This window comes from Ursus arctos, unplaced genomic scaffold (assembly GCF_023065955.2).
Source record: "Ursus arctos isolate Adak ecotype North America unplaced genomic scaffold, UrsArc2.0 scaffold_22, whole genome shotgun sequence".
NCBI classification, from domain to species: Eukaryota; Metazoa; Chordata; class Mammalia; order Carnivora; family Ursidae; genus Ursus; species Ursus arctos.
The window spans coordinates 31,939,553-31,951,702 of NW_026622897.1; the positions used below are offsets into that span (position 1 = coordinate 31,939,553).

The window sequence follows — 12,150 nt, forward strand, 5'->3', positions numbered from 1 at the left end:
ATGTACAGGGAGAGGACCGCTGATGACAGAGGAGGTTTCTGTTCTTTTCTGGGACCGCCCCAACCATGCTATCTGCCGAGTCTGTCTTTCTGCAGACACTCTTGTAAGTTGTTGCCCTTGGATTTTCACCATAATGCGTTCCCTGTCTAATGATGTGTACAGTTAGACTTTGCTAAAGCCTTGCCAATCCACCAGCTCTTAGAAAGGCTCTTTTTTTTTAGCAATGAAAAAAGAGAGGGCTGAAAAAGTGAAGTGAAGAAAGGAGTTCTATGCACGGCGTTCACCGGGGTAGATCATTTGTTGTTTCCTTCCTAGTGTTCCGGTCTAAGCCCGGCCCTCACCTGGTGCTTTTCTGAGACACATCGTGGTTTTAGCAGCGTGGCCGTTGGGAGGTGAACTCCTCTCAGGCGTCTCTCCTGCTTAGATCAGTTGTGTATCCAGCTCATCGACCCGCTGTGGCTTCGGCATCTGACAGCAGATGCCGGAGCCACAGTGCCCGATGCCGACCTCACCCTTTGTGGAAGAAACAGTGATTTCCCCCGTCACAAAGAGGAACAACTGTTCCCTTAATCACAAGTCCCCGTCTCTTCCTCCCATCATGTTACGTGATGATTTGAAGCTTTTCCCGGTGATCCTTTCCTCCACTCGCTTCATAATGTGACAGCTTTATTTCCAGAATCTACCTCAGACCAAAACTCACATTTCCCCCCAAAGTATTGTTGTGTTTTTATTGAGTGGATTTCTTTCTTTGTTAAGCAAGGCAGAGTCAGCTGGCGAGTCAATCTCTAGGCGACTAATTCATTTTTTTACTTGACAACTTCAAGATATGGCTTGTTTTTATTGCTTCCTTTAGTCCATAAAATAAGAAAATAGCCCTGCAGAGTGTGTGTGTGTGTGTGTGTGTGTGTGTGTGTGTGTGTTGTTCAGGCTGTCTTTGCATAGCCAAAAGGAGGAAGTGGGTAGATAAGGACACGTCCACACCACTGACTGCCCTTCTACCACACAGAATACTGTCATTGCCAAAAATGGTGTGACACTGCCCTCTAGACGGCAAGGCTAAGAACTCCACTCGTTCCCCAGAGATGGACGTTGGGATGAATGTAATGGCATTCTTGCCTATAAAATATTTATACCCCAATTTTATAAGTAATCTCATTTAACCTGGTGTTGACACCACGTCGGTTCATGTAAATGATTTAAATTAAGTCTGAACGGCAAAGAGCAACCCAGCCACTTCATCCAGCCTTCAGTCTTCACTTAGTCGCCTCACTTTGAGGAGGGAACAGCTCCTTTCGGCTGTCAGCTATTTGGAAGCTCATTTACCACGGGTTAAGGGTTTCGAATCCATAATGTAAATCACTTGATTGACAGACCTTTGCCCCCAGTGGCACAATCAATTTTCTATTGTGGAGCTAAATTATTTTCTCGAAGCAAATGAAAGAGCTCTGAGAAGTGAACTCTGGGGGCGGGAGGGCTAGACATATGCACAAGGTAACCGGTGTCATTTCTGCTTTCTCTCTGGCTGTCCGCAAAGACAAAGGGGTTGATGATCCCGGAGAAGTGACCTGCTTTGCAGGCAGTAATAAAGGCAGCAACTCTGAGGTTCAGTCCCTGAGCTCCTTCCAGTCGGATTCTGGCGACGACAATGGTAAGCACTCGGCAGCTGTGTTCCCCCTGACTCCTGTGCTGGCAGTCAGTGGGTGGGAAGAGGGTGATGGGACCGGTTCTCTTTCCTGGCCTGATCGTGGACTTCGGAGTGTGTTCTCTGGCTTTTTGGCTGGCCCCCTTGTTGGGTGTCTTCGCTGGAGGAGTACCTGCTGAGCTCACCCTGTGGGCAGGCCAGGGCTCCGTGTCAGAGGTGGACGAAGTTCCCTGACCTGCAATAATGCATCCTCCTTGATTTTTCTCATGCTGGAACCACCTCATCCCAAATGATGCTCTCTAGACAACTGTCATTAATTTCTTTTTTTATTTTTACTACTGGTGATCTCTTCACCCTTTACTGTATATCCAACCTCCCTCCCATCACTAGAAATTCTTTTAGAGGTAAGACCTCCTTCCCCTAGAAGCGGCATCATCATTCAGCTGAAGTCCCCTTCTGAGCATCTGGGGTCATGGGCCTTTGGAGAATCTATGAATACTGTGACTGGATCCACTCCTTAGAAAAATGCACATAGACCTAAAATGTGGCATGCAATTCCTCTGGCTCCTGGACTTCATTGACATTCCCAAGCTGCTACCAGCAACTCCGGTGAACTTGTCCTTATGGAGAGGGTGCTAAATGCTGGACTGGGTTTTCTGAGGTGAGGAACCAGCTCTGGAGGATGGGTTGGTCTCCCCAGGGCAGGAGGTAGAGCAGAAATGGTCACAAAACAGTGAGAGTTTACTATATAGGGGTGAATCAAGAATCATTTCCAGTAGTCATCCATGGAGACAGCATTCCCTTGTCAATACCTTATTTCATTTCTCCATATATAAGCCATTGGCAAAAATGGAATATGTATCAATTAATGTAATCATACAATCCCTCAGTGCATGTCGAGTTTCTCCTACGTGCTGAACCCTGTGCTGACTATTTTGTACCCAGAAGTCCAAAACGAAAATGATAGTCTTTGCCCCCCAGGTAAATAGAGGAACAGATGAGCTCCAAGGCCATAGAAGCAATCACGGAAGTAAAATAGTCTACTTTCACCACCCTCTTCCCCAAATCTCTTCCACCCCAGTACCCAACATTCCAGAGAGGTGCAGAGCCTACTTGTATCTGACTGCTGGGGTAACAGACCACCTAACAGTGGCTTTTTTCTGACCGTTCTCAGAATGGTCCAGAGCTGTTTGCCGCAATGCTTACGCCATCCCCCCTCCCCAACCAGAAGAAAAGCTGTTGCGGCTTGGCATTTCATATAGAAGCCCCCGAGAACAGAGTTTCCGCTCGGGGCAGAGCACTGGCAATGTTACCTGGCTGACTATTCTCACGGGCTCTGCTACGTGTGACCTTAAGCTCACACATTTGACCTTCCATGCTTAACCTTTCTGGGTGGGTCCTGATGAAAGTGGGTGGTGTTAGGAATTTTCAACAAATGAATTTTAGGCCTGATCACCTCTCCACAAGCTGCTGGTATCGGGTGCTAACCCATATGGAGCACAGCATTCTCCTTCCCGGAGTCTAACTACTTCAGAGGCCGGATATGGACTTCCGTCTGTGCTTTACCGATAGAAGCTGGGCCTTGGGTTTGTTCTAGGCTATCAGTGGCCACACTCATGGGAGTGGGAAGCCATCCGTCCTGCAAAGGTGATCCTGGAATTTGGTTTGGAGCGGCATGGCTGACCGACAAATAATTATCCGTGGGAATAGCGAGGTCTTCCCCTGAGAGCCTTTGGGAGCTCTTAATGAGGAATTAGCCTAAGCTTGCCGGGCTAGAGAGGTGCAGAGCCTACTTGTACCTGACTGCTGGGGTAACAGACCTTCCTAGATTGATTTCACTGGGCCATGAGCTGTGAATGTATGACCCAGCACTCCCTGCCGATCATGCCTTTCCGAGGACTGGCCCCAGGTTTGCTGCCGTGGCCCTTCTGTTCCAAGTATCCCCAGGACCCCCAGATAAAAGCGTTCACCAGAGCGCCGCCGATGGGCAGACTGGGGAGGCTCTGGGTGTTTGCATGCTCTGCCTTTGGTGTTGCCATTGTTGTGCAGAGAAGTTCTCTTATATCTGAAATACATGACTAACCAGAAACTGTCCTTCCCTTCCCCTCTGTCTTCTTTTCCCGGCTACAAGCATCCATTGTGACTGTCATTCAGCTTGTCAACAATGTAGTTGACACTTTAGAGAATGAAGGTATTTACTTTTTCCTTCCATGGCATTTCTTTGCGTAAAGAGTTATCCGTTTGGAAATACAGCTTCCTTGTTGCGTTGATCGGGGGTTGCTTTTAACCAGCTGGCAACCAGGGGACACCAGCTGTCTCTCTAGGGGTTGAAGTGAATTTTACAAGTTTGAAGGAAAAAAAAAATCTAGCTCATAAGTTGTTAAATAGCTGGGGTACTCTTTTTTTATAAAAGCCCTTCTAAGAGAAGAGTACCCAATCAGTTGGAATCCAGACTACTACTAAATTCATTCTTCTATCAACATGTATGTACTGAGCACCTATTATGAGCTGGAAATACTTAAGAAAGCATTCAAAGCTATAATCTTATGGGGATTGATTTTCATCAGGTAGCTTTTATTAGTGACTTAGTACAATTAGGGCCAGGTACAGATGGGATTTCTCTTTTTATACCCCAAAGAACAAGGAGGAGAAAGAGGAGCATGTGTTTTTAAGTCATCTAAAATGTTCTGTTTTACCCTCTTCGCGTGACTGAGATTATCAGGTTTATCTCTCACTTTGTATTTAAACAGTGTCTATCATGGATCAAGGACAGAACTACAACCGAGGTGACTCTGCCACAACCCCAGCATAACATTTACTTCCGTGTTTTCAATTGCTGAGTTCGTTCGTACCCTGTCCCTCTCCCTCCGTCCTTTCTGGGTTTCTTCGATCTGCATTTTGCATGTTCCAGGTGTCTTGTGTGCCTGGCATTGGAAGTGAAAGTCCCACCAGCACCCCTCCCCCAGCCTCCCCACTGCGTGTGTCATTCATCCATTTGCAGCACATCTCCCTGCCTTCTGGGGACCACAGTATGGCCCATACCCCCCTCTCTCCAGGAGCATGCTGCCAGCCTGGCTCTGCATTTAGCATATAGAAAGGAAGAGGGACTAGCGGGGAGGGGGTGCTGGAACTGGGTTTATTCCGCATGCCCTGGCTGGCCATCCCTTCTGGCGTGGCTGGGCGGGAGGCTCTGCCACAGCCAGGCACCCTCTCCCAGAGTCGCCATCGCCTCATTCTCCCGGGCACCAGAGCATGGCTGGTCCCTGAGAGAGCCCTCTAAGAGCATGCACGTGACCCTGGCATCTAGGGTCTCTTGGATGTTAATTGCATGACAGGTGCCCCATCCGCTCCTTTTTCGAGCCCTGCCCCAGCTCCAGTCTGGAGGAAATTGACTGTCACGGCTTTTCTCCCACAGCCTATCACTGGGACACCTCTGACTGGATGCCCGGGGCCCGCCTTTCGGACATAGAGGAAGTGCCCAACTATGAGAACCAGGAGGGAGGGTCTGCACACCAGGGTAGCACGCGGGAGCTGGAGAGCGATTACTACCTGGGCGGCTATGACATCGACAGCGAGTACCCACCCCCCCACGAAGAGGAGTTCCTGAACCAGGACCAGCTGCCCCCTCCCCTGCCGGAGGACTTCCCAGACCAGTACGAGGCCCTGCCGCCCTCCCAGCCTGTGTCGCTGGCCAGCACACTGAGCCCCGATTGCAGGAGGAGGCCCCAGTTCCACCCCAGCCAGTACCTCCCTCCCCACCCATTCCCCAACGACACGGATTTGGTGGGCCCGCCAGCCACCTGTGAATTTAGTACTTTTGCCGTGAGCATGAACCAGGGCGCAGAGACGGCAGGCCCCACCGACAGCGTGTCTCTATCCTTGCACAATTCCAGAGGCACCTCGTCCTCGGATGTGTCGGCCAGCTGCGGCTTTGACGATTCCGAAGCAGCCATGAGTGACTACGAGAGCGTGGGAGAGCTCAGCCTCGCCAGCCTGCACATTCCCTTCATCGAGACGCAGCACCAGACCCAGGTGTAGACAGCGCACCTGCCCAGGGCCCTTGGTGCTGTCCGTGGCTGAACTGCGGGAAGGAGGCTGTCTGGGCTCGCGTCTGCACAGCCAGTGGCCCAAAGGAAACACGGACTTGCCCCCCGGGAACTTCTTGGCAAGTCCTGCTGTCACGGGCAAGCTCCTCTCCGGCTGGGTGAAAGCGAAAGGCTCCAATTGTTTCTCAGAGGTGAAGGATAGCCTTGCAGTAGGTACCTGCGTTCACGGCCAAGACCGGGCACCGAGTTTCTCCAGGGGGAATAAACCCCACCTGCTAGGTTACGCAGCCCATCTTGTATGGCTATGTGCAGTATTGGGACCCGGGAAGGGTTACGCGGCAGAGCCGGCAGTATTAATAACTGGCAACGAGCAAAGACGCATTGTTGCATGTCATTTTGAGCCAATGGGGGGGAGGGGATGAAAACAGTAGTTACGATGGTTGGAAAGTTAGTCTCTTAGGCGAAAGAAAAGAGAAACAAATATTATTAAAAAAAAACAAACAAACAAGAAAATGGGCTGAAGCCTTTAAAATCAACTCTATTTTTCTTTAATAAGCTGTCCAGTTTTCAGCTATAAAATTAGGTTTGGGTAACATTGTTTGTATGCTTAGTTATTTTTGTTTGTTTGTGTTAAGCATCCAATATAATATAGCTGGGCTTTATGATCTTTAAGAAAAGTATCAATGGAAGGAATGGGAGGATATTTGGGCTCGCTTTTGTGGGTTGGGGAGAAAGTTAACGTTGTTCAGACATTAGAAAGAATGTGATTATCTGTTTTTGTGTTTTCTAGTATTTACTGGCTGTAGCTACAATTTTAATATTACTGAAGAAATTGGCTTTTGTTCTGAGAATCAGGGAAGAAAAAGAAAAAAAAAGTTGTATTTTGGCCCATTGTTCTCTACAATGAGAGGAATTTAGAGGTTTAAGCAGAATTCAAATTCAGGGGGCCAAAAAGGGAAATATACTTTCAAAGTTTTCAGCTGGGTAATCACAATTCTTGATAATGCAGATAAAATCTAAGTGTTATCTTACATCGGTAGTATCATCACTATAAATGCAATTATGTTTGAAAAAAGAAGAAAGTAGAGTAGTTCTCGTGTATAAATTATAATAGTGTGTGTGTCTGGGCCTTTGTACAAATATTTGCTTGCACTCAATAAGGCTGCTCTTGAGGAAAACTAACGTGAAGGTTTTAGGACATGGACTGTGTTGAAAAATCCTGCCAGCGAGGCAGACCTTCCAATTTCTCTGATCTCTACAGTGTTAGAGAAACACCAAATGCCATATTTTGCTCTGGTTCACTTAACTTTATTTTGGTACTGCCATTTATAGTGACTTAAAACAAAACTGTGCTTTTGAAAAAATAATATTTTGTTATAGTTTTCCAGAACGAAACTCTTATTTGAAAGATGTGTAATGTTTAATTACACCCCAGGGTTCTCCTCTCTCCTGATGTGTGAGCTTTGGCCAAGAGTTTCCCAAACTGGCAGGAGAATCATTTCACCGGAAATACGATACCCCAGTCCTCGAAGCAGAGACTTACCACGTTGAGTGACTCTCCTCTTTGGCTTCAATCAGATGACGGCTGCGTGCACAGTGGCCATGGTAAATAAATGCATATTTGCACTATCTGCTTCATGAGCAAATCTCGGTGTCCACGGTTTCTGGTGACATATGGCATTGGTGTGTCGGCTATTCTGTCCTGAATCTGTGTATCATCCACTCAGACATATTTTTTAGTTGCTCCTGTTGTGTTTAGTCCACTGCTTTGTAGGAGTCAGTGTTTCTGAAGCTCATTGGAAAAAGAAAAAAATTCCTTTTCATTCCCAAGCTTCGTGAGTTCAGGATACACGTCACAGGTTTTCCAGCTTTTCCCCTCTCCCCGTCTCTTGGTAGGACCTCCTCGTGGAAGCATTATCCGCACTGTGGTCTTGAAATAAATGAAATTTCACCGAGGCTGCTTTTGAGAAGAGAGTCTCTGGTATTTTTCTTATGTAAGAAGCACATTTGCAAAAATCACAGAGAAAATGATGAACTAATGGTCCAGAATAGAATCGCTGCTACACTTTTAATAATGCAATGACATAAAAACCATCAAAGTAAAACCAACAATTCATTTCTTGCCCCCAGGAAATATTAGAACGAGATTAATGCCAGTGAGTCACTGCTGCTTACACAGCATCTCCTCGAGGGAGAATGCCTGACTGACACAGTAATGAAGGAATAAATAGACCCTAATGCAGTTGTGAAGTCACCCAGGAAAATTGTGCCCACTCTTTTTGCTCTGACCTACATAAAATACCCCTCTCTTCAGCATATCTTCCCCTGATTTTCTGCAGAAAAGCTCTGCAGCTCAATGTGTACCAGACAGGCGTGTGTTATGTTTTGACTCGTTACCTTTAAACACATGGTATCTTTCCACTTTGGGGATAGCTGGTTTTCCCTGTAGGTTACAAAACGGTTTGCAGGCAGGCCAGCGTGGAACTGGGTGGGGTCACCACTGATCCAAAGAGCTAGAAGGGTCCTTAAGATCTGCTTATCTAATCCCCTTTTTTTTAATAAAAGAGGAAACATAGCCAGAGAGGGGATGGCACTTGCCCAAGCTCACGCAGGAAGTGAAATAGCTTAACAGGGACTAGAACCCATCATTTGGCCAATATGCTTTCTATATAACGTTGTTCACCCCTAAACTTCCTGGGACATGGTATCTGCCTGCTTCTGCTGGACCTTCTGACCTCCCACATTCCCACTTTGGAATATGCTAGAAAAGAGAATTCATGGAGATTATTCCTCTGGAAACCTTAGGATCTCAAGTTTCCTCGCAGCCCCCCCAGGAAGGACGCAGTTTCAGAACTCACACATTTTTTTGGACACTGATCAAAATGCTGCTTTTACCAAATGAATGTTTTCTAAAATGAGGACGGAATGATAATTACGGAAGGGAACTCAGACCAGGCATCAATTATAGTGAAACTTTGATTATAATGTTACCTACTGGATGCAGTTTTGTTTTTCTGATTTTCCCCCCTCCCGGTCCTGGTGTTTGTTCCTCTCCCCTCTGCCGTGATGAACCACATGGAAAATATGTAAGCCAATAAGTGTCTTGCCCTTTTTTCTATCATGTAAGTGCTACCTCCTGGGAGCCATTTTCCATAGCCTGTTGTGGGCACTTTACCTGTATTACACACGTTCTCGTAAGGTTGAGAGTGCATGGACTGGACGGTTGATGTTTGTCATGTAGCGAGCAGAGGCTATGGGGCTATAAAAGATGAATAAAGTAGGTGTTCATTTGCTTGCTTCTGCAAGCATTTTGCTGCTGAGTTCCATTCCATGCCAGCTTGCCGTTTACTCATGTCCTGCCCATTCATGAAATGCCGTTGTAGAAGACTTCGTGGGAAGAGCGGGTCAAGTCTATGCATCTGAGGTTTACCCTATCAGACAATCAGTCGGAAGGCCTGGAAAGGGCATTTAGGGCGCATTCCTGGAACTTATCTGGAACTGCCCTTGGGAATCACTAGCACAGCCCGGAAAAGAAGCAAGTAAAATATATATACCACCGGCCAACGCCTACTTACTTCCCAACCCCTCTCCCCCACCCACTGCCCTCACTAATGCTGTGTCTACGCAATCAAAGTCAGGGGAATTGAGAAAAGAGATTACCGCAGGGAATCACGCAAGACCCAGAAAACACTTCCCTGTGAACGATTCAGGAAGATCTAGTGTTCATTTTGCATGGGCTGCCGGGATCATTGGTCTGGTTTCTTCACACTTCTGCCCTCCCAGTGCACAGATACTGCTAAAAGTAGTTAGGCTTGCATGTTGTATGTTTTTCGTTTCAAACCATGAGAAATGGAGATTTGAAGAGGCGCTGCTTCAGAGTTCTCGTTTTGTGTGGTCTGTGAGAAGGCGGTTACGTGTTTATGCTGGTGTTTGTCCCGCGACATTCAACTGCACATTTTTCTGGTGCAAATCCACAGCGGCTTTAAGCTCTGGTTGCATAATTCTAGGGTTTAAAGTCACCATTTGTGGGTTTGGCATCAGTTAAGACTTAGCCAGCTGGCTAAGAGGTAGGAAAAGAGTAAGATTTCCTTTCCTTATGTAATAATGAAAAGCAATAATTACAAGTATGTAATATTACACAAAGGCCATAATTAGTCTCTTCCAGTGTTGAAGATGCACTAGAGAATCGTACAGTCCATTCGAAGCATGTTTGGACCCATTGGTATGGACCGTAGCACCCTTCCGGCAAACAAATGCCGGAGTTGCTACTAGGTAACAACTTTCTGAGCCCGTACTACTGCATTTCGGGAGGTGACAAACGTGTTCAGGAAACGGTAGCACTGTATCAGAGAGATTGTCTTGTAAATTGACCTGTTACAAACAGGCTGGTTTGTAAAAGATGTATGTTTTGGTGTTTAAAATGTTTATAAAATTGTATATAATGGTTTCAATTTTCCAGGCTTTTTGTAGATACTGTATTTGATGCCTATCAGGATGCTTTAATTTGGGGGGTCGAGTATAATTCTAAGTCACCCGTGCTGTTGGTCTGCAAACTTTTGAGGTAACTCCATGCACGTACACACACACACACACACAGGATTTTAGATTTGAAAAGGATGTTTTTTAATCATTTCAAAATGTACTGTAATCTTTTTTGGGTTCTACTGTTTTCATTTAATTTTCTCTGTTTCCAAGAAAATGTTTGTATTGACATTTTTTTAAAACAAGTGTGTTTTGCCCAGTTACTAAGTACCTGATTTTTATGCCATTTCAGATTCAGATGAAGTATGTCGTTTCTTTACACACACACACACACACACACATACACACACACACACGTGAACTCCCCTAAACTTGCACACACACCACACACCAAACCTTATGCAAAGGGGAAAGCTAACACTTCAAGTGGATCTTGTCCCTTACAGAAATGGGTTGTTTCTGCATATATTGCTGTTGGCAGTATTCAGTCTTGTGTTCTTTTTCTAAAAAAAAAAAAAAAAAAAAAAAAAAGGAAAGAAAAGAAAAGAAAAAAGAAAGAAAAACAACAACAACAAAAAGACAGCCAAAAAAAACAAAAACAAAAACCAACAGTGTACAGGTTTGTAATTGCCAAAATTTGATGGTTAAAACAAGTTTTCAAGTAAAAAGAAAAAAAATGAAACTAGCAACTGTGTTGACCCTTTTTAAGTGTTTTCTTTCATTCGCCTCCAGTTAATCGCTCCTGTGGAACTTGGGTGGTCCTATCTTTGCAGGGCATGGTGATTTCTCCAGAGACTTCTTGCCTCCAGAAAGACTTCCATTGGTTCTGGTGCACATGCGTTGGAATCCCCAGTAGCTTCTTACTGAGCACGTACCCTGTAGGGATTTGCCCTGATGAGAATGAAGACGGTCTTGGAGGCTTGGAAAAACACGGGCCGTGGAGCCCCCCATCTCTGCAGAAATACCTCCTAAACACCTCCCCATGCCCCTAGGCAGCTTCTCCAGTACTGGACTCCCCAAACAAAAACAAAAACAAAAAATCCTAAAGTTTGGAACACAATTAGCGCTTGAGCTTTCCTCCAGAAAGCTCTAGAAAATGTTCCGTACCGTGTGAATGTCAAAATACATACAGAAGTTGGGGTGGGGAACAATATGATATTTTGAAGAGGCAGTGATGTTGCAAGAAGCTTGAGACCAGAAGGATTCCAGAAGGGCAACTTGCCTTGGTGGGGGAGGGCCGGCAGGCTGGCAGAACAGCCCTGAGCCCCAGCAGCAAAAAGGCCCCTTCCCTGTGCAGTCCCGTGGGCCACTAGAGTGGACCCTGCCTGAGCCTTCTGCGGAACTGCCTGCCCCACCCTCACCAGGATCCTGGAGCCATCTGCAGAACGGGCCCTGGCGAGGCATTCGGTGTCTCCTTAGTGGGCTGGCGGAGCTGGGTGTCCTGTGATCCTCTGGTTACCAGTCCCCCCAACAGGTAAACGCTAAACAACTGGGTAAAAGGGAGCACCGGGGCGCCTGGGTGGCACAGTCCTTAAGCATCTGCCTTTGGCTCAGGGCGTGGTCCCGGCATTCTGGGATCGAGCCCCACATCAGGCTCCTCCGCTGGGAGCCTGCTTCTTCCTCTCCTGCTCCCCCTGCTTGTGTTCCCTCTCTCGCTGGCTGTCTCTCGCTCTCAAATAAATAAATAAAATCTTTAAAAAAAAAAAGAAAGAAAGGGAGCACCAACTGAGTGCATTAGGCATACTCCTACCATGGCTGATTTCAACCTACTCACGTAATGTAAAGGGCTCACAGATTCCTGAAAGTCTAGCCAACCGTGGCTCTGGCAAGGCAGTCTGAGCCAACTGCCGCTCTGGCTCCCCGACCAGACCCTGAGCTACTGGAGAGCCCAGTCATGTCTTCATTGTCTTTGGGCCCCAGGTTCCCAGTACAGTACCGGCCCTCCGCTAAACGTTCGTGATTGAAAATTTCATCAGTGAT

General features: G+C 46.6%; 1 protein-coding gene across 1 annotated transcript in view; it reads left to right on the forward strand.

Annotated features, from left to right (window-relative positions):
• Positions 1-6,124, forward strand: part of FAT3 (FAT atypical cadherin 3) — a 635,693-nt gene extending 629,569 nt beyond the window's left edge. The window contains exons 25-28 of the mRNA XM_044386515.3: positions 1,535-1,648; positions 3,774-3,833; positions 4,393-4,428; positions 5,058-6,124. Coding sequence (XP_044242450.1) covers positions 1,535-1,648; positions 3,774-3,833; positions 4,393-4,428; positions 5,058-5,680 — 833 coding nt within the window. The 3' untranslated portion in view covers positions 5,681-6,124. The remainder of the gene's footprint in view (positions 1-1,534; positions 1,649-3,773; positions 3,834-4,392; positions 4,429-5,057) is intronic.
• The last annotated feature ends 6,026 nt before the right edge of the window (positions 6,125-12,150 follow it).